The sequence below is a fragment of the Phoxinus phoxinus genome (genome assembly GCF_949152265.1).
Source record: "Phoxinus phoxinus genome assembly, chromosome: 22".
Classification (NCBI taxonomy): Eukaryota; Metazoa; Chordata; class Actinopteri; order Cypriniformes; family Leuciscidae; genus Phoxinus; species Phoxinus phoxinus.
The window spans coordinates 12,913,347-12,938,720 of NC_136897.1; the positions used below are offsets into that span (position 1 = coordinate 12,913,347).

At 38.0% G+C, this 25,374-nt stretch overlaps 2 protein-coding genes across 8 annotated transcripts in view; both read left to right on the forward strand.

The window, feature by feature from the left end:
* The window catches only part of slc4a10a (solute carrier family 4 member 10a), a 43,668-nt gene extending 23,923 nt beyond the window's left edge, over window positions 1-19,745 (forward strand). For 3 of the 7 annotated variants that reach the window (XM_079597207.1, XM_079597208.1, XM_079597209.1), the window contains 23 exons: window positions 184-327; window positions 417-555; window positions 1,537-1,697; window positions 3,082-3,270; window positions 5,854-5,942; window positions 6,654-6,811; window positions 6,926-7,013; window positions 7,128-7,274; window positions 7,890-7,990; window positions 8,106-8,280; window positions 8,376-8,509; window positions 10,449-10,694; window positions 10,811-10,916; window positions 12,032-12,193; window positions 12,453-12,566; window positions 12,679-12,840; window positions 12,943-13,194; window positions 13,318-13,386; window positions 13,936-14,109; window positions 14,193-14,315; window positions 14,415-14,479; window positions 14,971-15,081; window positions 18,182-19,745. In XM_079597207.1, coding sequence (XP_079453333.1) covers window positions 184-327; window positions 417-555; window positions 1,537-1,697; window positions 3,082-3,270; window positions 5,854-5,942; window positions 6,654-6,811; window positions 6,926-7,013; window positions 7,128-7,274; window positions 7,890-7,990; window positions 8,106-8,280; window positions 8,376-8,509; window positions 10,449-10,694; window positions 10,811-10,916; window positions 12,032-12,193; window positions 12,453-12,566; window positions 12,679-12,840; window positions 12,943-13,194; window positions 13,318-13,386; window positions 13,936-14,109; window positions 14,193-14,315; window positions 14,415-14,479; window positions 14,971-15,081; window positions 18,182-18,263 — 3,191 coding nt within the window. In that variant the 3' untranslated portion in view covers window positions 18,264-19,745. Of the gene's footprint in view, window positions 1-183; window positions 328-416; window positions 556-1,536; window positions 1,698-3,081; window positions 3,271-3,368; window positions 3,657-5,853; window positions 5,943-6,653; window positions 6,812-6,925; window positions 7,014-7,127; window positions 7,275-7,889; window positions 7,991-8,105; window positions 8,281-8,375; window positions 8,510-10,448; window positions 10,695-10,810; window positions 10,917-12,031; window positions 12,194-12,452; window positions 12,567-12,678; window positions 12,841-12,942; window positions 13,195-13,317; window positions 13,387-13,935; window positions 14,110-14,192; window positions 14,316-14,414; window positions 14,480-14,970; window positions 15,082-15,783; window positions 15,821-18,181 lie in introns of all 7 variants that reach the window. The other 4 variants (XM_079597210.1, XM_079597211.1, XM_079597213.1 and 1 more) reach the window with 3 other exon arrangements.
* Window positions 19,746-24,677: 4,932 nt separating this feature from the next.
* mcf2l2 (MCF.2 cell line derived transforming sequence-like 2) overlaps window positions 24,678-25,374 on the forward strand; it is an 81,827-nt gene continuing 81,130 nt past the window's right edge. The window contains 1 exon segment of the mRNA XM_079597206.1: window positions 24,678-24,820. The gene's annotated coding sequence lies outside the window, so the exon portion shown is untranslated.

Here is a 25,374-nt window from a genome sequence, read left to right on the forward strand (position 1 = left end):
AACCAATCACGTCAACGTGTGGGAGGCCTTTAGCATATCATTAACTATACTGCGAAGCTGGGGAGTCCAGTGGGTTGACCAGTTTATTTTTCAATTTGGGTGAATGATTTCTTTGATTTTATATAGTAGTTATTTTGTTAAGGTCGTTTTGTGATAACTGCATTCTTCTTCTGTCCCTGTCAGGCCACCGTACCCTCTACATTGGGGTGCATGTACCTTTGGGTCGAAGATCACACAGACGGCATCGTCACCATGGACACCGTCACAGGAAGAGGTCACGGGAAAGAGACTCTGGAACCGAAGATGGCAGAGAATCACCTTCATACAGTAAGACTGACACTCTTGAAGGATAAATGAAAACTTGATTATGTAAAATAGGACAGAAATAAGATAGAAAAACTCTTGTTTCTCATTAGCGGACACACCATCACAGCGTGTACAGTTTCTGCTGGGAATGGAGGATGATGAGGAACACATTCCTCATGCTCTTTTCACCGAGCTGGACGAGATCTGCCTGAAAGAGGGAGAGGATGCGGAATGGAAAGAGACGGCTAGGTACGAATCCACACAAATTCAACAAGGTGCTTAAACATTCTTCTGAGATTTTGGTCCATATTGATATGAATTGTCAGCTGGACATCCATGAGGGGAATCTCCCATTCCACCACATCCCAAAGGTGCTCTATTGGACTGAGATCTGGTGACTGTGGAGGTTTAGTATAGTGAACTTATTGCCATTACCAAGAAACCAGTTTGAGAGCCTTTGTTACTTGGAGCGTTATCCTGCTGGAAGTAGTTCTCAGAAAATGGGTACACTGTGGTCATAAAGGGATGAACATGGTCAACAGCAATACTCAGGTAGGCTGTGGCGTTTAAACAATGCTCAATGAGTGCTAAGGAGCCCAAAGTGTGGCAAGAAAATATCCCTCTCACCATTACACAACCAGCCGCCTGAACCATTGATACAAAGCAGGATGGGTCCATGCTTTCATGTTGTTTACGCCAAATACTGACCCTACCATCTAAATGTCGCAGCAGAAATCGAGAATCATCAGCCTAGGCAGTGTTTCTCCAGTCTTCTATTGTCTAATTTTGGTGAGCCTGTGCCAATTGTAGTCTCAGTTTTTTGTTCTTAGCTGACATGAGAGATCTTCTGCGGCTGTAGCCCATCTGCTTCAAGGTTCAGATATGCTCTTCTGCAGACCTCGGTTGTGATTTGAATTTCTGTTGTCTTTCTATCAGCTTTGAAGTCCAAAGTATGGGTCACAGAGGGTTTGATGACCTGCCAGAAGCAAACAGTGGAGTGCGATTTAAAAGTGTTTAAAATCAAGAGCAAACCTACTTAAGAGCAATATTTGCGGTTTGGAATAAGAGATTAGGAGAGGATTAGGCATGTATCCATTACAGCTAATGCAATACCAGTTTGTGGTACTAAAGCTAAATGAGAAAACTAATTTAATTGTCATTCTCATTCTCTCTTTTTATTCCCTCCCACGCTTCCTATTCTTCTCTCTCATGTCCCTTATATGTCTGTAGATGGCTGAAGTTTGAGGAAGATGTGGAGGATGGAGGGGAGAGGTGGAGTAAGCCATACGTGGCTACTCTTTCCCTTCATAGCCTGTTTGAGCTGCGGAGCTGCATCCTAAATGGCATCGTCATGCTGGACATGAGGGCCAACTCACTGGAGGAGATTGCAGGTACAGAGTCTGAAAACATTGCCCAAACCTGATCTTCTAAAGGCCTTCCTCACGAATTTAAAGCAATCATTTTAATTATTAGGATTAGCTGTTTACTGATTTAACATTTAGTGTCCCACTTAACATACTGCACATCCTAAATTATATTCAAGATTAGATTAGTGCATCCCAAATGATACAAATATTGTGCTACAGTTGCTTGTTGAAATACTTTTTAGGATGGATTTTCAAGATCTGTGCATGTCTTTCAGCTAATATGCTAATGTGTGCCACAATTATTGGCACCCCTTCATTTAATACTTTGTGCGACATCCCTTTGCCAAGATACGGTTGCTGATTATATGGCAAGAGATCTGAGACCATTCCTCGATATTCCTCCTGAGACCTCTGAATCTCCAGATCCTTCAGATTCAAAGATCCATGCTTGTGGACTTTTTACTTTAGCTCATCCCACAGGTTTTTTTATGGGTCAGGGGACTGCTGTGTCCATGGCAAAACCTTCATTCTGTGGTCAATGAGCTATTATGCTGTTTATTTTGGGTTGTGCTTTTGATCATTGTCATGCTGGAAGATCAAACCATGGCCTAGTTTAAAGCATTAAAGATCCAGCACCATACTTCTCTACTGATTTTTGAGGTGCTTTTCTACATGGATATGTTTCTGTCAATGCTAAACTTACCTCAGGTGTTTTTCCAAAAAGCTTTATTTTGGACTAATCTGACCATAAAACCCAGTCTCACTGAAAGTTCCAGTAACGCCTGGCAAACTGTAGGTGTATACAATTGCTGTCTGATGTCACCAAATATTTTTTTTATTGCAACATTCCCAAACAAGTTGTGAATATATTGGTGAGGTCTGATCATAGTTTTGGAGACTTTCTGACCCCAAGGCCCAACTAGCATCTGCAATTCTCCAACTTCGATCCTTACAGTTTGTTTGGCGACTCAAACATCCTCTAATGTGGGGCCAATATAGACACACATCCTCTTCCAGGTAGATTGTTACAATCTCCAGTTGATTTAAACTTCTTAATTATTGCCCAAATAGTGGAAATGAGTATTCAAACAATTAAACTATTATAGTCATTTCATGATTTTTGTGGAGGTCATCAAAAACACATCATTACATCCTTACATCACATAAGCAAGACTTATCACTTAAGTGTTCCTGATCACTAAGGTGAACTTAGAAATATACCATATGAATGAGAATGCACTTCAGTTTCAGGTCTTTCCCTAACCCTCCCCATTACATGGCTTGGGACTCACACACATCTCCTTGCTAAAGTGTTCATTAAAAAAATAAAAAATAATCTTACTAACCCCAAAGTTTTGGTCATGTCAATTCTATAGAAATGGCTTTATTTATTTCCTTTTTTTTCAAGATATGGTTTTGGACCAGCACGAGACGTCAGGTTTATTGGGAGAGGAGGTGAGGAAGAAGGTCCGAAATGCTCTCCTTAAACAGCACCACCATCAGAACCAGAAGAAACTGGCTAACCGGATTCCCATCGTACGCTCTTTCGCAGATATCGGCAGAAAGCAGTCCGAACCACACTCCATGGATAAGAATGGTACTGCTCCACACGCTCCAGCAGATGCATTGTTCTACATTTGCCATGCATGTGTCTTATCATTCTTTTTTAATGGTGTGTCTGTCTGTGTTTCCCAGTTATCTTCATGACCAATTCGCTCCCCAGTCCCCGCTCCTCTCTCTGGTCTAGGTTCAGTCGCAGTGTGAGAAACAGACAGGTGCTCTTATGTAAAGCCTGGTCCATTAGGTATCCCAAGTGTGTGTCAGCTCCCCAGAAACCCCACACATGCTCTTCTGCCCCCCTTGCCCCAGACAACCCCCTCATCCGACCCCAAAAATCCTTCATACCCTTCAGCAAACGATTAAGTGTGCCTTCCGGCTACCATGTCATCCCCAGCATCGACCCTGAAGAAGAGCCACTATCAGGCAATATGATCATAGATACACTTGAACTCTAAAGGTGCAGTCACATTGGTGAAATTTCAGCAATATTTTGCGACCAGAAACAGTCCATTGTCAATAGAGTGGTGATGTATGAAGCACCGCTCACACAGAAATCACATTCAAACCAAGCAGCTTTCCACGCAGTGAATTTGTTTGACCAACTTGAACCCAAAGCAAATTCCGCATGCAGAAATCGCCCCCTTGCCCTTTTTCCTCATGCGAAATTTCTGATCATGTGGATTCCTATTGAAATAACTGGATTTGGCTTGCAGAAATTGTGGAAAATAATAAATGTGACCCCACCTTAACGCATAGATATGGAATATATAGATACCGTAATCAGGTGATCCCATGTCAGTTCATTTGCATGTTTATGGGTAAATCTTGGCCTTTCCAATGTGGTGGATAATATGCAAATGTATCATGGTAATTAGCAATAGTTGATAGAGTACAGAGTTATTAAGGGTGTGTTCATACTTGTAGTTCAGTTCTTTTGGTTCTTTTGGTCCAACCCCAAAAAAAGGACAATAGGGTACATTTACAGTAGTCCTGGTTCGCTTTGCATTCAAAAGTAAATAACGTTCGTTTTTATGACGTGTGCTGTGCATAACAATGCTGTGTGCTGGGCTAAAGCGCTCGTTGTTAGTGCGTACAATTGTTTTTTTACCAGCTGGGAAGTCACAAAGAGCTTATAAAATGTGTCAATTAATCAAAACAGCGGAAGGAATTCCTCTGTTACATATACAAATGAAGATCTGCTGTAAGGAGATGGCGGTTCCAACGCCTGTACCATAGACAGTATATAAGAGGCCTGTACCAAACTGTAATGGGCAACATATCTCCAATGACGAGAAGAACCAGGCATCCTTTAGCATTCTGTCCTTTTTAGGGTTGCATCTTGTGACATCGCATCCTGTTTTGGGTTTGTTTAGAAGTCTTTGTTTCGTGTTAATCTCATATTTCAATCAAACTACACCAGAGTTGGTTTGAGAGCAGACCGAGAATCCTTTGTCTCAGTCCACTTGTTTGGTACGCACCAAAGTTCGCATGGGAGCGTTCAAACTTATTCAACTGAACAGCACTAACAGAGCAACACAAGAGTTTTAATCGAACCAAACCTGCCACGTGTGAACACACCCTTAGGTATTCCATATCTATTCTCTAATCAACTATACACTTAGCGTTAGCGTAGCATTTAACCACTTAACTTTGCATTTAACCACATATGAAGTAGTTTTTAGAGTACTGGAATTTGTAGTTGACTATTAGATATCCAACCTCATCTAATTGTTTCTTCACTGCTTCTAGATTCAGGTTTTAAATTTGATTTAGATTTAGACAATGCTAGGAGGTTTGTAACTGACTTCCTTAATCTGTTTCTTACCAATATTTTTAACCAGGTAAGTTTGCATAGGTCTTAATCTCTCTATGACCTTAAAGGATAATTCCGGTATTTAACACCTTGAGTCTATATTGTAGTTTGTTTTGGATGAACAAGAGTGGTGGACAACATTTTTTTGACAATGGTTCCTCTCTCGAGTTTTTGACTATAAAAGAATTGGCCATGGACCCATTTAACATTGGAGTCAATGGGCATGTCTGAAAATGTCATTAAAACAACCTTTAACATTAGTTTTCAAAACTGTGCAACTCACCGAGTGATTAGTGATGTTAGTTGATGTTCCAGAAACAAAAAGTGTTGCGAAATACAGTTTATGTCGTGTTTTATTCGTCATTTTCGAGCACTCAGTCCTTCAACAGAATTCAATGGGATTTTACAAAATGACGAATAAAACACGACAGAAACTGTATTTCGCAACACTTTTTGTTTCTGGAATATCAACTAACATCACTAATCACTCGGTGAGTTGCACAGTTTTGAAAACTAATGTTAAAGGTTGTTTTAATGACATTTTCGGACATGCCCATTGACACCAATGTTAAATGGGTCCATGGCCAATTCTTTTATAGTCAAAAACTCGAGAGAGGAACCATTGTCAAAAAAATGTTGTCCACCACTCTTGTTCATCCAAAACAAACTACAATATAGACTCAAGGTGTTAAATACCGGAATTATCCTTTAACATTACTGTCTTCCTTCTAAACAATAAAATCTGTTTTTATATGATAATCTGTTATATATTTCCTCTGTTTTGTGTGTTTGCTGCACTGCTTCCAGGTCAGATGGTGTCTCCTCAGGCTCAGCCCACCACTACAGAGGGACGTGGGGATGGCAGTCGTGAGAACAGTGCTGTTGACTTCAGCAAAGTAAGAATCACATTTCAGACAGTTTTAAATATTACTCCAGAACTTCAATATACAAATATACACTACCATTCAAAAGGAAGATTTTAAAGAAATTTTTAAAGGAATTTAACAATGTAAATAAATTTTACATTGTTACAAAAGTTTTCTATTTTAAATAAATGCTGTTATTTTAAACATTCTTATTATCAAAGAATCCTGAAAAAATGCATCATGGCTTCCACAAAAAATATTTAGCAGCTGTTTTCAACATTGATAATATTAAGTAGTGTTTCTTGAGCACCAAATCATCAAATTAGAATTTCTGAAGCGTCTGACATTAAAGACCGGAGGAATGGATGTTGCAAATTCAGCTTTGCCAACACACACATTAATAAATGAAAAACAATTATTATAAATTGTAATAATATTTCTCAATACTACTGTTTTTACTGTATTTTTGATCAATAAATGCAGCCTTGATGAGCATAAGCATACTTCTTTCAAAAACATCAGACTTTTGATTGATATTGATTGCAACAAATACATTTAATTACATCATTTAAATAATGACAACTAAAAAGTTAGGTAGATTTGGGGGCAACCCTGTGCTTTATAAGCATGCTTTATCAACAGATAAAGGTTTATACCAACAATTTTAATACCATGATAGTGTCAGTGTTGATGGTTTTAAAAAAGTTGTGTTGCTGAAGAAGCATGTTTTTGTGTCTGCAGATAGACCTCCACTTCATGAAGAAAATCCCACCTGGTGCTGAGGCTTCCAACATCCTAGTGGGTGAGCTGGAGTTTCTGGAGAAACCTGTGGTGGCCTTCATCCGTCTGTCTCCCGCTGTGCTGCTCAACGGCCTGGCTGAGGTTCCCATCACCACCAGGTAAGAGCAGAGTGATCTGTGCAAAAAAACACATAAAATGTCTCAATCGTTCAAGTTCATTTTGCAGAGCGGTGTGCCTCTGAGTTCACTCATAAGCCCTTTGTCGTTGTGCAGGTTTCTCTTCATTCTGCTGGGGCCGATGGGGAAAGGGCCTCAGTACCACGAGATTGGCCGTTCCATCGCCACCCTCATGACAGACGAGGTTAGTGTTATGGGCAATAACTAATTACTGTTTATTTCTGTTCATGATGATATACTATAGGCAACTGGCTATTACTGTATGTGTGCTAATTTCACATGAACGTCTCTTTTTCAGGTGTTTCATGATGTGGCTTATAAAGCAAAGGATCGTTCTGACCTTGTGGCAGGAATCGATGAGTTTTTGGACCAGGTGACTGTGCTACCCCCAGGCGAGTGGGATCCTACCATCAGAATAGAGCCGCCCAAAAACGTGCCCTCACAGGTAACCCAGTTCTCAAACTCCATGCTGAATTTTGGGGTTTTGGCCAAAAGTTTTGGAGGGCCAAAATTATTGGGAAGAATCCCAATTTAGCATTCAGCGTCAGTGGGGAGCATGTGTGAACCGATGATTCTTTTCATCTTGACTAATTGTTATAGTACAAAATAAGCATGAATGAACATCAGAGGGTATGTTGAAAGATACCTACTGAAATATATCATCATGTCTCTCGTAATCACTCAATCAGCAATGCATATTAATTTATACATATTTTTTTTTTTTTTTGTATATTTGAATAAAACTCATGAAAGCAAGTGTTTATTACAGCCACTGTTTAAATGTTTATATTTCAACAAAGAATTGAAGTAGAAACATAATCTTAACTTTATAAGTTGATATAACTGCCTTGTGTGCAATTGAAATGTTAATATCAAACTTAGTTTTTAATTGAGTGTTGATTATTAAATAAATGTTATTTTCGGTTTTAAGCTAAATTAAAACTTTAATTTCGGTTTCGGTAGCAAATTCATTCCAGTGCATCACTAGCTGGAATAGTTCATATTCTTATCTCCAGTCTGAAATCAGTGGTAATGTTGGTTTTATGTCTAAATCTGGCAGGAGAAGCGGAAGGTTCCTCCTCTGGCCAATGGAGGGGCTGATCTGGGGGAGAATGAGGAGCACGGAGGCCACGGAGGACCAGAGCTAGAGCGCACAGGGAGGTGAGTAATCTGTGAATATGCACTGTCCAAATCTTTTTGTGTTCAAAAATTCTGTCAATCCCCATGTCTGAGACCGACCCAGATCCCAGATGATGTCTTTTGAATACATCTACAGGTTATTTGGTGGCTTATTTCTGGACATCAAGCGTAAGGCTCCTCACTACCTGTCGGATTACACAGATGCCATAAGTTTGCAGTGTCTCGCCTCCTTCCTCTTCCTGTACTGCGCCTGCATGTCTCCTGTGATCACCTTCGGAGGTCTCCTGGGAGAAGCTACAGAAGGACGCATAGTAAGAACACATAAGTGCATTTATATCATGTACTGTATATTGATTAATTATGCTGTGACTGATGATACTGTATATTCTTCCCATTTCTCTCTTAGAGTGCGATAGAGTCTCTGTTTGGCGCCTCTATGACGGGTATAGCGTACTCTTTGATTGCTGGGCAGCCCCTCACTATCCTGGGCAGCACGGGACCGGTTTTGGTCTTTGAGAAAATCCTCTTCAAATTCTGCAAGTGAGGCTCATTAGATTCATTTGCAATAAGCATTTAAAAGTATTTCAATGTCTGATTAATGGGGGAACTCACAAAGAATTAATTGTTTTGCTGATAGCGTTGTTTATTTGGACATCTATCTATCTATCTATCTATCTATCTATCTATCTATCTATCTATCTATCTATCTATCTATCTATATATCTATCTATCTATCTATCTATCTATCTATCTATCTATCTATCTATCTATCTATCTATCTATCTATCTATCTATCTATCTATCTATCTATCTATCTATCTGTCTGTCTGTCTGTCTGTCTGTCTGTCTGTCTGTCTGTCTGTCTGTCTGTCTGTCTGTCTGTCTGTCTGTCTGTCTGTCTGTCTGTCTGTCTGTCTGTCTGTCTGTCTGTCTGTCTGTCTGTCTGTCTGTCTGTCTGTCTGTCTGTCTGTCTGTCTGTCTGTCTGTCTGTCTGTCTGTCTGTCCGTCCGTCTTCTTCTCTCTGTCTAAATGTTTAATTTTTTCCCTACTAAATTACTGGGACAATTAAAAAAAGAGTTAATACAAAGTACTTTCTCACAAATAAAATTGTATTAATTCATAATGATATAATAAAAAAAGATACAAAAGAAAAAAAATAATAATAATACCTTTTCATGGATTGTGGGTGATTAGTGACTACAATAATAATAATAAAATAAAATGTATGAACTAAAATATCACACAGGGAAGTTCCATTATTATTACAGTTTTTCTCACTTGCTTTGGTACATTTCTCGAATCATCCTCAACATTTGCAAAACAGTAAGTGCATTTCTCAAACCAATTCGTACAAATAGCAAAACCCCATGGATTACCTGCAAAAACCAGTCTCTTGCTCAAAATCCTTAGTTCATCTCTCAAAAGTAAATATCTGTCAATGAATATGTCAGTGCCATCAGAATGACTAGTCCAGTCAAATTGCTTAGTCATGTTGTCAATATAACAGTGTACTCTGGAGGGATGTTCTGATGTAAACTATGGCTAAAGTTTTGAGGACAGTTATTGAAATGTACAAAGCTGCGCTTCTTCTGGATGCCATAAATCCATTTCAAAAGTACAAATTTACACACTGCTGTACGTGAGTTATTGATTTAAAGAGACTGGATAGGATTCACAGTTACACTTTTTACTAGTGGTCTGACAAAAAAAACATTAAAATGTTATTGTGATATAGAAAAGAACAAGAAATAGGAGCACAAAGGTGAAAATATAACATCAGAAAGGCAAACACAGGAAAGACCCCTTAGCCAGAACTTTGCTTTTGCATGCAGCACTGTATAAATGCTCGCCAATTGAAGGTTCATGAGATGCAACTTTGAGCTATTTCAGAGAACTGATTTCTCATTGTTTGATCTACATTCTCTTCAGTAGTGAAAGTCAAGATTCACCTGCACAACTCATCAATTCATGGCACATTTACAAAAAGTCTAATAGTAGAAAATATGCTTGACAGTTTATGACAACTAGTCAACTAGATCAGCCATTTTGAATTTAATGACTTATACGATGAACTAATGACTAGATGTTTCGAGGGGTAAGACTATTGCACAGAGAACTATTTAATACATTTTGAGCAACATGGCACTAGCAACTGATAATGTAGGAAACCGCAGACAATTGTACATAATCAATTGCATGAATGTACCAAAGCAATCGCAACTTGTTCAAAAGAATGAGAAACTGCTTTTATGATATGCACAAGTGACTAGATGATGTGGAGGTTGAACAAGTAGGTTTGAGAATTTCATTTCTGATCTGAGAAATGCACTAAAGCGACTGAGAAAAACTGTAATTGAGTTTCTAAGAGTCATTTTTATTTTATTGTTTTATTATTATCAATTTTATTTATAAATGAGCATTTTTGAAAGTATAAATTGATTCAAGTCAAATAAATTTTTGTCTGTGTTTTTCTCCCCAGAGAGTATGGTTTGTCCTACCTCTCCTTACGCGTGTGTATCGGTCTGTGGACGGCCTTTTTCTGTCTTTTGCTGGTTGCCACAGACGCCAGTTCTCTGGTGTGTTACATTACACGATTCACAGAGGAAGCCTTCGCTTCCCTCATCTGCATCATCTTTATCTACGAAGCTCTGGAGAAACTTATTCATCTGGGAGAGACATACCCTTTCAACATGCACAACAACCTCAACCAGCTCACTCAGTACTCGTGAGTACTGACACACATCTCATTCTTCCTCAAGTTCACAGCTATAATTCAGCTGTACATGTTGATAAAGTTATCAATGTGAAATATTATGATGTATTTGTGTGTGTTTTTTTTAGGTGTGTGTGCACAATGCCTACAGAACCCAGTAATGCCACACTGAATTACTGGGAGGAAAAAAACATCTCTACATCTGAGATTGACTGGTTAGGCCTAGATGTCAAGGTGAGTGTGACTATTGGTGCGTTCAAGTCCTCTTGGGAAGTTTGTTTAAGAGTTGGGAAGTCGTAATTACAACGTCAATATTTTTTTTAAACTCTACTTCTACAAAATGAAAAATAAAGAATGCAAATCAGGAGTTTTTGATTTAAGTTTTTATACAATTTACAAAGGTAAATTGAATCGTAATATGTCCTCTCATAACTGTACAATACTATTGCATTTTGTACATGCGAATAGTTTTATTGTAAATTAAAAAAATTATAATTTCAACATTTATTAATTTACCATGAATAGAGATGACCACCTTATTTGCTCACTGACACGTCCCCAACTCGGAAATATGGGCTTAAAGAATTTCCCACTTGTTATTACAACTTTGCTGTGGTGTTCCTGTGCGTTCAACTCGTAAATATGATCTTCCCAACATGATTTGAATGCACCATATGGCTATGTTCTAAATGGAGTAGTAGTATGCTAAATTGTTACATGACCTCCATAGCATGTCATCTTGGAAATTGTCACAACTGTTTTGTTGTCATGGACAAAAAATAAATATGGTTATTTTATGGTACGAATTAAAAACAGTTTTTGCCAGTCTGATCAAATAATGAGTCAAGACAGTGTTAAAACACAGCACAGTACTTCATTAATCACTCTCAAAAAGGAAATGTCATCAAGTGCATTGCATTGTGGGATAAAGTGTTGCACATATACTGTGCTCTAGTTGTATATCATCGATGCATACAGAAAATATGCATGCAGTTCATGGTATACACACTGTATACTACTCTCTTTCAAAAACAGTATGTAGTATACACCACGTCTACGACTGTGTCTCATTTCTTTGGCTCAGATATAGGTTAATACATTTCAGTGACTCTAATAAAAGCAAATCCTCTGCTGTTTCACCTCAGTTCCCCTCCGTTTATATTTAAGCTCCTACACACACACACACACACACACACACACACTAATCCACTATAAACAAATCCTTATGATATTTCCACAGTTACACATGACTGCATATGAATTTTTATCCTTTTTTTTCTTGATGTTGTGTTTATCTGTGTTCTTCATCAGAAGCAGATGTGATTATTGTGTCTTATGTTGTGTCTCAGGGCTGTGTGGAGAACAGGGGTGAGTTTCTGGGCAACGCCTGTGGCCATCACGGTCCATACATACCTGACGTCCTCTTCTGGTCTGTCATTCTCTTCTTCTCTACGGTTGCTATGTCCTCCTTCCTCAAGGAGTTCAAAACAAGCCGTTACTTCCCCACCAAGGCAAGAAGCGTGTGTGTGTGTGTGTGCGTGCGTGTGTGCTTCATTATGGAATAGTACAGACAACTGTGGAAGTATGTGTGTGTGGATTTATCTGTGTAAAAATCGAAATATGTGAAAAATCGAAAATATATATAAAAAAACAAAAACAATATAATATTAACACTCACTCAATACACTCAATAATACTCAATAATATATAGGCTTACTGTTTCATGTTCAGTTTCTAGCGCTTATTCCAATTCTGTGTGTTTCTCAACAGGTGAGGGCAGTTATCAGTGATTTTGCTGTTTTCATCACCATCCTGACCATGGTTCTGACCGACTACGCTCTAGGGGTCCCCTCTCCAAAACTACAGGTTCCTAATGAGTTTAAAGTGAGTCGTTAAGAGGAGTATTACACTACCGTGTCATTTTCATGTGTAGATATTCACACAAATCCCCATCCTCAGAATATCAATCTGTAATCGATCTAATGACCTCTTACAGCCAACCAGAGACGACCGTGGCTGGTTCATCAGTCCACTGGGACCAAACCCGTGGTGGACCACTATTGTGAGCTTCATCCCAGCTCTGTTGTGCACCATCCTCATCTTCATGGACCAACAAATCACTGCCGTTATTATTAACAGGAAGGAACACAAGCTGAAGGTTTGTCACTACTTCACAATATGCTCCTTTTTGGTTAACAAATAATGTTGTACTCTTGATGAGATGTCACATGTCTTTCGTTGTGTATGTGTGCGTCCGCAGAAAGGCTGTGGGTATCATCTGGACCTGTTTGTGGTGGGTGTGATGCTGGGCGTGTGCTCTCTCATGGGCCTCCCGTGGTTCGTGGCTGCGACGGTGCTGTCAATCAGCCACGTGAACAGCTTGAAATTGGAGTCCGAATGCTCCGCACCCGGTGAACAGCCCAAGTTCTTGGGCATCAGAGAGCAGCGCTTCACTGGCCTCATGATATTCGTCCTCATGGGCAGCTCAGTATTTATGACATCCGTACTGAAGGTCAGTGATCTTCTTTGATGATAGTTACAAACTTGCTTGCAATAAATAAATAAACTTTTGATAACATAAAATTTGGTTATTTTACCAACATAAAAATGGTTATTATTTTGTTTTTGTCCTCAGCATATCCCGATGCCCGTGTTATACGGAGTTTTCCTCTATATGGGAGCGTCGTCTCTCAGGGGCATACAGGTACTGCAACTACTAGTCATAAATTGTGCCTAACAGTTGTTCATTTTGACATTTGTAGGTGTGGCTTATGTGTCCCAGTGTTATTAAAGTATATTTAATATATTTTATTGATTGTGGAAGCTGAAATGCTGAGTATTATTGATATACTAATAATTATTCATATTTTAAATTAACTTTTTTTTTCATTTCAAGTAATTTTTAGTAATTTTGTCATGTGCTTTTGTCATTTTTATTAGTTTTTTTGCTTAATTCAATTTTTGTTTTATTTTCATTTGTTTTTAGTTATTTTATTTTTGTGTTTGTTTACTTGTATTTATTTTACATTTTAGTACAACTTTAACTTAAAAGTTAAAGTTTTTTTATTTTTCATTTTTGTTAAATATTTCTAAATCTAAAATTTATATTTTATTTCAGCTTCATTTCAAATAACGAAAACAAGTTTTTAATTGTTTTAGTTTTAGCTTTAGTTAACAGGGCTAAATTGTGTCCAAATACAGGGTCATATTGTACAGTTCTGACCGTGTCGGCGTGTTCGTGTTTGTCGTTCAGTTTTTTGATCGTGTGAGACTGTTCGGGATGCCGACAAAACACCAGCCTGATTTTATCTACCTGAGACACGTCCCGCTGAGAAAGGTTCACTTGTTCACCATCATCCAGTTTAGCTGCCTGGTGCTTCTCTGGGTCATCAAAACCTCCAGAGCCGCCATAGTCTTTCCTATGATGGTAAGACGTGTGTGTTTGTGTACATTTCTGTATGTGTGCATGCATGATCATCAAGATCTCACATCAAGTGTGTTTTCTTGCAGGTCTTAGCCCTTGTGTTCATCCGCAAGCTGTTGGATTTTTTCTTCTCCAAGCGAGATCTCAGTTGGCTTGATGACCTCATGCCAGAGAGCAAGAAGAAAAAAATGGAAGATGCACAGCAAGAGGTACCCCCCCCCCCATCATCACGCATCACAACGACCAATCACTGAAGGCAATGTTTTTAAAAGAACAGATCACCAACATGTTCTTTCTCTCACTTTCAGGAGAATCAGTGTGTCTTGATGGAGGAGGAAGGAATTGTTCAAGTGCCTCTAGAGGGGCATTATAAGTAAGTAGGATTTGTTTTTACAATGTTTGTAGACTGTAAAATTGGTAACCTGTTGTTGTTACCATTTCTACATAATCTAACCCGTAAATCTAGTCCTTAAGATTTTTAAAAAGCAATTATACAGTATACAGGTGAAACTCGAAAAATGTGATTATCGTCCAAAAGTTAATTTATTTCAGTAATTCAACTTAAAAGGTGAAACTAATTTATTATATAGACTCATTACATGCAAAGTGAGATACTTCAAGCCTTTATTTGTTATAATTTTGATGATTATGGCTTACAGTTTGTGAAAACCCCAAATTCAAAATAAAAATATTGTGAAAAGGTTTCCTTAATCATAAAAATTATAACAAATAAAGGCTTGAAATATCTCACTTTGCATGTAATGAGTCTATATAATATATTAGTTTCACCTTTTAAGTAAACTTTCAAAATATGACATAACAGAAATAGTCATTAAAAATGCTGATGTGTTTGCATTCATTAAGGGACGACCCATCCACGGTCAACATTTCAGATGAAATGACAAAGACGTCTTTTGGAAACGTCTGGAAAGGCCTCAACTCTGACAGCACCAACAAAGATCAAAGCTCGAAAAGGTTTGGATTTAATATTCCCTCAGAACATCCCCTGACATGCATAACAATATTCCAACATGTCACTTTAATCTCACCGCAAACCTGCAAACATTGCATTAATAGATGAAAATACACAGTATTTTAAGTCACCATGGGACATTTTCAGTTTCTCGATTCAGTAGCGGCACGTTTTTATTCCCCCTTTTAGAACATTGAACTGAAATCCTACTTTTAAAGGGGTCATGAACTGCATTTTTTAATGTTCTTTAAGGTCATCACAGGCATCTCTATCATTTTGTTACTGGAGTAATCCTGTGTTTGCGTCTCTCTCGTATTTACTACTACATGACACGTGTGGATCGGTGGGCGGGGCTAAAGAGTCGATGATGTAGAAGTTTTGCGAGCTTGGTTTCAATAAAAGCTGTTTTTTGGTCTAATGAGGAAGTTTTAAGTTCTGAAATGTCTTTTATGTCAAAAGATCAAGGTAGATTTGTTTTTTCAATTCATGACCCCTTTAAAAACTCAAAAAGATCAAATAAGAAACATTTTCATTCTCAGAGCAGAGTTTGGTCATGTCTGAGCCCCTCAAAAAAAGGAATTACTGTAGCAATCTAGCAATTTATCTGTTCAGTGAACTCCTCAAACATGCTGTTCTCTTAAAAATGGAAGTGTGAATATCAGGCTCATATCATGACTGAATTTTTCATCCCTGTCACTCATAAGCTCCCTCTCCTAATGTCTCAGATGCTGATTTCCAAAGGTAAGACACAACCCAACCCGTCTGTGCATGATCACTGTATATACACTAGTGCTGTGGGTACTATGGTTCATGTTTCCTAAATGTTCAAACCTTTTTTCCTTTTTCTGAAAAACGTTGTGTCTTCCTTTTTAGGGAATTAATAAATAATTAAATAATTCCAGGCTTTACAAAGGGCATCTTTCTAAAAACACGGGCACCATGAGGGATTCAAGCTCTTTTTTCCCTGGGTATTTTAGCCTCTGTGTGCATGTTTGTGTGTATTTGTTGAGAATGTTAAATGCATGGAAAAGCATGATTTCAGACAGGTCAACTCACTGGGATCAGATAGTCATGTAAAATAATGACTGTCAAAGTTAACGCATACAGTTAACGAAATGTATTTAACGCTCTTTTTTGTTTTTAAGTCTATTTAATTTGACCTCTGTTTCATTCTGTCCTGTGTGAATCTGAATATTCAGTCCCTAGTAGAACTCCTCATTAATGTTTCTCAGTCAATTCTGTACATACAATATGATTTATTTATAAATCAAACCTGTGTGGGATGTTCAACAAAAAGTCTAGAGTGATTATAGATATGCACACTCCATTACGAGTTGTCAGCACAATAATAATACTTTTATTTTTCTTTCCGAAAAAATGCTTCAGCAGATGAAATATAAAAGAAGTGTTTAATATTAATTAATATTTACTTTTTTATTTAAAATGCTACATATTTAAAAATAATAAATAGTAATAATTAAATAATTCTAATATGATATATTTAGTTATTAATTACAATAATACATTATTTTTATCATTTGACAGCAGCACTAATAAATCACAATAATGTAACTTTAACTTTTTAATGATAAAGGAGGCAGGGTTATTATTTTATAACTGTAACTAAAACTAAAATTAAGACCATAAAAACATTTTTGTTATTTAAAATAAAATAAACTTAAATGCACAAAAATGTAAAATTATTTAATTTCAGATACTTTCCAATGCAAAATTTTGCATTTTAATTTAGTTTAAATTGAAAAAAAACCCCAGACTAAATAGAAATACATTTTTTAAAAACTACACTTTTTTTTTTTACTTGACAAAACACAAAAAAAGTACTGAAATTAAAATATACATACATAAACATAAAATCTAATTCAAAATATTAATAAGACTATAATAGTATCTCAATGATACAAAAATAACACTGGAAGGCGCTCACATAAAACGGGATTGAGTCACTGTGTCTTTATCAGCATGACCTGTGTCTGAAGCACGTGTGTACACACGACAATTTCATTGGCCGACGACAGTCCATGACGTCAGCGGGAGCGCCAGTGAGTATAAGAGGGTACCTGCAATGTACTTAATCAACTTCTTTATCTGAGGGAGACATGCAGGCAGGTACGAGGCATGGCATCGAGACGCAGTTGAACCATAGTTGTAACCTGAGAAGTTCCCTTTTGAAGTGGAACTCAACACTGCGTCTTGGATTGACGCTTTGGGGAACAAATACCCACTCAGCTAACAAAAACAAACTGCTCCTAAAGAGAGAAAAAGTGGATGACGCACATTGCAGGCGCCCTCTTATACTCACGGGCGCTGATGTCATGGACTGTCGTCGGCCAGTTAAATTGTTGTGTACATCGTAGACTGTATAAAACAATGGAAGTAGTGTCCGTGACGTCACCTGTAGGTTTCTTCTGAAGAGCATTTTTGAAGCCCAAAGTGGGCGTGACGTGACGGCTAACAGACAGCAGACAAACGGCTAGTAGTGAAAGCAGCAGCAATCCACCTGTCACTCAAGTGGCCAAGCCCTTTATTATGCAGAACTTTACAGCTTAATATCATTTAAAAGGATGAGTTATAAAAAGAAATCACCCCCATCACAGTTGTCATTAAGGGCAAAATTTGCTATATAGACCAAAACCCCTTTTTGTACTAGGATGTAAACATATTTTTTTTGTGCTGTAAAGTTGGGCATATTAACATGGGGGTCTATGGGATTGACTCTCTTTTGGAGCCTGTCTCCAGTGGCCAGTCGATGAATTGCAGTTTAAGTCACGTCCGTGTTGGATTCAAGACAGAGACCGGAAGGTTGCCGCTTGGTGTACACACACACACACACACACACACACACACACACACACACACACACACACACACACACACACACACACACACACACACACACACACGTGCTTCAGACACCGGTCACACTGATTACGTTCCCTGTAGAACAATCCAAGATTCAGTGTTGACTTCCACTTCGAAAGGGAACTGTACGTATTCTTTTGCTCCAAAGAACAAACTCGTGACTCGACAGCTTCTCGTCAGCTTTTCGACTATACAATTTTTTTTCTCTCTTTTATTCTTCAGCTCAAAAGTTGTGGGTGCCATTGGACATAAGCGAGGTGATGAAGAGAAGGAGAAAGATTTGGATAGAGAGACGAGTTTGTGAGTTCATGTATTTCAAAACACAGTATCGTGCCACACTACAAGCACCACTATATGCTTCTGTTCTGTAGGTCTGTGTGTGCCAGTATGTGCTAAGGCACCTTGTTATATTTACATATTTTTTATGTGTGTGTGTGTGTGTGCGTGCGTGCGTGCGTGCGTGCGTGCGTGTGTGTGTGCGTGTGTGTGTGTGTGTGTGTGTGCGTGTGTGTGTGGAGGAGGATTGCTGGGTTGTGTTTAACGGTCCAATTGTAGTTTCACCTTTAGAAATGTAAAAACAATTAAGGTTACTTTTGTTTTCAACCAGGTAGAGTGTATTTTGTATGTTTTATATTTTTTTTGACTGTAGTTCCTATTGAAATTCCTTGTCTTATAGCCTGAATATGTTTATTGTACAAAATTCATTCTTTTTTTATTATGCATAAATGATAAACATTCATTTGTGGGCATAGTTAAAATATCATAATAGGAAGAAGCAATTTCTGATGGAAGATGCAAATGCGGTTCCGTCAGCTTTTTCAATGTCTGTGCGATTACGTCAAAATGTTCTCCACACCACTAAATAAGATACTTGATGTTAGCATTTGCTACTTACGAACAGTGACCAATATTTTTTTAAGTACTTTTATGAAGTTTTCCCATTTTGTGAATTTTATTGTAATATTTCCCTAAAAACACAAACGTACAGTCCGAGTGCTCTGTGCTCGTTTTAACATTTTTCTCTTGAACCTCTTGATATGAAACACATCCATATTCATAAATTCACTGGTTGTTCTGACTGTTTTTTATTTCATTTTTGAAAACTGTTATTACGAAGCTTTCTCATTTTGTGTAGCACTCAACCATGCAAATAATAGTAAACATATATTTTGTTAAAACGTTGCAAATAATATAACTGTATAGTGTTGTTTTCACAATGTTTCTGAATGACAGGGTATCTGTCTCCTCTACAAGACTCATTTACAAACCGAGTAAAGAGACCTCATCGCTCAAACGAACGAATTATACTATTACTGCCGATAATACAAAAATCTTACAAGAAATGCAATAATATTCCTTTTAATAAGAGGGGCATTATACCATGTACAAACCAGAGACCAATCTAACATTAGTCATCAACACATGTACATGTGATTCTGTATTTTGTCAATGTGTATCATTTTAAATAACAAAAGTTATTTAATGTGTGGATAGATTTAAATATGTATAGAGTGGGGGGGAAATGAATGTTTTCATGTTACGGTCAGTGTTATTACAATGTTTTGCCATTTTTGAGGTTGGTTGACGAAACCACGACACGCACATCTATGTCATGCACATGTCGGCAGTACAAAGTCCTGCTGATTTCACTGTAAAATAAGCATTTCTTCCTGAAAACAGCCACTGTTGTTTGTTAAATTATTCATTAAAATGAACATATCGTTACAACTGTGAGAAATTTTCATCAGAATAAATGTAACCGCAAATAAACTGACACTAAAGTGTGTTTTTGTATTGGTTTATATTTATGTTGACATAACAAAGCTAGTTAGTGTCTACTCCTAGAGCTTTAAAGCTACACCTCGGGTTGCTACTGTATATCTTTTCGAAATGGACTTATGGTTTTTGTTAAATGGACAATCGTAGACTTACATTGAGGTGGTCAAAACTTTTATATAGTAACTCCAATAGAGTATTTTAGCTTAATTTACCATATCTACCACTAGCAAAGCCTAGCAACTAGCTTAGTACTTGTTAGCAAAAATAAATTGCGGGCGTCAGGGAGCTCATCAATATGCAGGAGACTCCTGGAACTTCCGGGAGAGGTGGGATGTCTGTAACAACATGCTCATTCATGCTAGCAGCATGTTAAAACATGTTAGCAATTTGCTAAAACATGCTAGCGATATGCTAAAACATACTAGCAATGTGTTAAAATATGCTAGCAATATGCTAAAACATAGCAATTGGTAAGACATGTTAGTAACATGCTAGCAAAATAATGCTAGAAACATGCTGAGACATGTTAACAACATGATAAACTTGCTAGAAACATGAAAAAACATGCTAGGAAGCTTAGTGCTTATACAGTACGTTGCTTTTGAGTAGCTACACATTAAAGGGTTAGTTCGCCCATTTAAGACATGAAGTTGTATGCAATCCTTACCAGCACTATAGTGCATACACACTGACCCACTCTGTGGTCACCTCCCTGGTCAGAGTTCTGGCCGCTGGAAGTTTTTCAAGAAAGTAGTCCTGGTTAGTTTCCGGGGCCACAAAACTGTAAGTTTTTACGTGAAAAAATGATTTGCGTTTCAAAGCTTGATTAATTTACATCACAAAAAACACAAAAATTCATACCTCAGTTTTAATCGGCACTATTTTCTTTCCATTCCTATCAATCCGCGCTGCTGTCAACGTCAACAGTGCGCACGTTCCGATCAGCTGTTGATAGCGCGACTCGCTGACAACATGTCTGACTACGAAACTTCTGATGATGAAACCAATTTTAGCACAATGTCAGACGGAACAGATGATGATGAAAGTAATTTTAACACAACGCCAAAGGGATACCTTTATGAACCGGAGTATACCGATGCCGAACTTCAGCAGATGGAGATAGACTGGAAGAGAGAGAGCGGGATCATTATAAAGGTTTCATAAAGTTAGTAGAGCTTACCCGTGGTACTGGTACAGCAAAACTCTTTAAAATTAGTTTTTTTTCTATTTCCTTCTTGGTTGGGGATGTAATCGTCTTCGCTGAAGTGAGCACTGCACACACGAAAATCCTTGATTCTGGAAATTTTAGGATATTTTAGCTCCCGCAGAGTAGCCGATGGCAACCAGCCAAAGCTGTCTCATAGCTATAGCTATCCGAAACAGGAAAACGATGGAATCTGAACGGTGATCCCGGCACATTCTTGTGGTCACAACCTGGGAATTTACAAGTTCGCACCATTGTTAATTTTCTACTTTTTACGTCGTTGTCATTCGATTGTGTAAACACTATGGTACAGCTGATCGGAACGTGCGCACTGTTGACGTTGACAGCAGCGCGGATTGATAGAAATGGAAAGAAAATAGTGCCGATTAAAACTGAGGTATGAATTTTGTCTGGAGTGTTTTTTGTGATGTAAATTAATCAAGCTTTGAAACGCAAATCATTTTGAGGCCCCGGAAACTAACCAGGACTACTTTCTTGAAAAACTTCCAGCGGCCAGAACTCTGACCAGGGAGGTGACCACAGAGTGGGTCAGTGTGTATGCACTATAGTGCTGGTAAGAATTGCATACAACAACTTCATGTCTTAAATGGGCGAACTAACCCTTTAAGTCGAACACACGTATTAAGGTAGGGTAGGTGATTTTCAGAGAGGCTAGCAATAGCAAGTTAGCTGATGTTAGATGTGGTGAAGACAAACCATGTGCAAATTCATAAGTCAACACCATTGCTGGTGTTTCTGACGTCACAAACTACCTTGTAACAAATCACGTCAACATGTGATCATCAACGTGTGATCGATCTCTGAGCATTGCTGCATTCCAGTCCAAAATTGTCATGCCCTTCACTCGCTAACTTCCCTCCGTCCCGTACGTAATTGCTTACGTTGCACGAGTGCCCACTACTGGCGGAAACTGAAGTGGGCTGAATTGGAACGTCCTAAGCCCTTGATCACTTGGAATCTGCTATGGAGTTGATGTATTATTATTTTTTTAAATCCCTTTAAGAATTTCTTTAATGCAGCATCCAAATGTGTGTTTGGGTTAAAAACTATATAATTAATATATCATAGAGCTGTTTGTTGTGGGGGTGATTAGACGAGATCTGTGGTGAAGTCACAATCGTACTGCATTGTGGGACATATAGGTCCACTTCACGAAGTAGAACCAAGGGGGTAATCCATCCGCCGGAAACTGAAGCCTCCGCGGGAGCCGCCATTGTAGCAGAACTTCACCTGCTGTTAGCATTCCATTGACTCCCATTCATTTTTGCGTCACTTTGACAGCGAATAACTTTACATCTGAAGCGTCCAAAGACTCCATTTGTCCATTATTTATTTCTAAAGAAACACGACAATGTATAAAAGGCTCCATTACTTTGTACCTTATGTTATGACTTCGTAGAAGCCGTTTTTGTAAAAAATAGGCTAACGATTGCGTCATACCCACGCGACTCTCTGTTGCACTGTAGAGAAATTACCGTACAGACCGGCGGAGAAGCTCGCAAGCAATCGGGGGGACGTGGAGGCATAAAGTCAAGGGAGAAGCCCATAGAGATTCATAAAGTTGCTCCTGCTGCTAGCTCATTGACAACTAATAATCACGCTCTCGGTCTCTGCGAGATTCGGAAGGGAATGATTCAGATTTCCCTCGGCACAGCTACTAGAAGACCCACGTCACATCTACGTCGTCAAGCTCAGTTTGAGCCTACGCAGTTCGCCTGGCGATCAGGAAGTGAGTGCTTCAAATGGGCTTCACTTTTCTCTGTTGAAATCTATGGGGTCCCTGTGTCCATCTTATATACTGTCTATGAGTAGAACGCACTTCATAATGGTGGCAGGGATTCCCCCGAGGAGAAGTGCTTAGGGAAGTTTGCAAGTGCGTGTCTAAAAGTGGACTGGAACGCAGCACTGGTGTGAGTGAGTGGAGGCGGGGATAATTTGCATATTCATAGAACCGCATACTAATTGAGGCAAGGGTGTAGAGGTTACATTCAAGCTATTTTAAGACATTCATATATTTTTTTCAAGGAAAAAACTTTCAAATAGGCTTGTGTCAGTTTAGTGATCAAAGGTGAGTTTTAAGGGATACAATTATTGACTATAGGGGGACTTTAAATAGTTTGCCAGGTCAACTTAGGTAAATGGAAACCTAAAGAGGATGTTCCACTTTATTAAGCAAGGCACAGTTCTCGAAGAAAGATATTTCTGAAGATGAAAAGCATGAAATGGTGTAATGTAATGCAAAGGCATAATAAACAACTAATATTGTGTGAAAACTGAATGGAGATTATCAAACTATCATAAGATTTGTGAGTAATTGACAGCACAAGAGAACTCGTCAGATAAAGGCTTGTTAAGGAAAGTTTGTCAAAAAATTTTATTATGGACAGCTATACAAATTTCATGCAGACTGGCACTTGCTTACATTTGTATTTCAGCCACTTCTAACCAAAGCTCACAAAGAGAAATGTTTACAGTGGGTTTAAGGACTGAAGCACTCATGTGCAATCAAACAAGTTAAACACTAAAAGGTCAGAGTAAATCAATTTAAGTTGTTTTGTATTTTGCCTTTGGGGAGTGTAATAGACCTATGTTCATAATCTGTTCATAATTGTAGTTCTAAAACCTGGAAGATATATTTTTTAGGTCTGGTGGTTTCCTTTTAAAAAGGTTAGTTTCGAGTTTCTGTGTTAGGCTAGTTTGTGAAAAGACTTTCACGTTTTGTTTAACAACGCAATCATACCTCAATCGTGAAATGTAGGCTTAAATGAATAAATGAAGTAAAGAAGTTGCTAGCTATCACAAGTTTACCTGCCTGACACATCAGTGATACAATTTCATTAAAAACGGTGGCATCAAAATTCACATTTAAGGTATGATCGTGAGAACAAAGCTCTAGTAATGCTAAATCGCAGGCTTAAACCGATATTCTTGTGAAATCTCGAGGGAAGCTATTGGCCAGGCCTACAAATGGACGTCATGGTTGATTTCCCCCTTTCTTTTATCGGGTTATAAACATCTCAAACAATTAGAGCGTCCTTTTAAAGTACATTAACTGCTTAGAGATATAATACAGTGCAGCTCTTTTCTGTGGGTTGGATCTGCAGAGAGGATGGAGTACAGCCTACGTGCTTTTTTTAATTCATATGTTTACAAAACCGGACAGCAGAAATGGCTTCCTGTTTATCTTCCTCGTCTCAACCTGGCTAATTTCTCGGGACTCCAATTGGTATGGTATACATTCAGTTTATATCAGATCTGGTTGAACTAAATCATTGGTTTCACAGGGAATAAGCCAGGATTAGGCCTTGTCTTATTTGATCATATGCAATATTTAGAGTCGATCGGCCACAGCGATATTGATGGCTCAAAAATAATTTTTGTAGCTACAAAATGTACAATAGATAGCGTGTTGCTACATGAATGTCACAGTCATACGTGTCCAGCTGGAGGCGCCGCAGTTCAGGTTTCATGCATTGCTGTGCTTTGTTACTCGACTTGCAGCACCACCTGCCGGTCAAACAGCAGTAGTTAAATTGTATTATACTCTTAATTAGGCTATTACATTTTCTCTATGCAATTATCTGGACATTCCCTTTAGCTAGCCTTTCCATTTCCAACAGTCTTGTTTTATGTAATTATTTAGGTAGGCTATACCAAATATTTTGAGTGAAACATGTACAATAAGTTTACATGTTATGGCACGAGCACAGATGGCGTCCCATCACTGAGCGTTTCCAAGGAGAGGATCTGGCTCCCAAGGGCAATGTCAAGTAAGATGATAACATCCCTTCAGCTCACATCAAAATGTGGGAAAGAGTTGCGCTCAGCCATGTGTGGATGCAGCTCCTCCACTAAACGTAAGTAAATAAATGAAAACTAAAAATGGGGAATTTAACAATGGCACAGAATGTTATTTATGACGTTTAGATATGGTTTGATATATGGCATTTATGACATTCCATATATTTAATTATGTTTTAAAATAATAATTGAATGCATTTGTGTGGTGCAGATTTACACAGAAGTGTTTAGAAGTCAAATATTTACATATTTACAATTAATCACTGTATTACCTGCCCAATGCAACAAAAATACTATTTAAAAATGAATGCAAATCAATTAAATTGTTCATTCAGTGTGATAATTACATGCTGCATATCGCTTTACTCGGTTATGAATGTATTCAATTAATACCTCAATAATACAATATAGCCTAATATAATGTAGAATAATATTAGTTTTTAATATTTGACAAAAGATGCTGTTTGACTGGCTGTATGCATGTACTGTAGTAGTAGTAATAATAATACATTTTATTTTATGCATTTATGAATAATGTGTTCTATTCATATATAAATAAGTTAAATATGAACAGTTGTTAATGTATTATAATATAGTGGAGAATAGTATT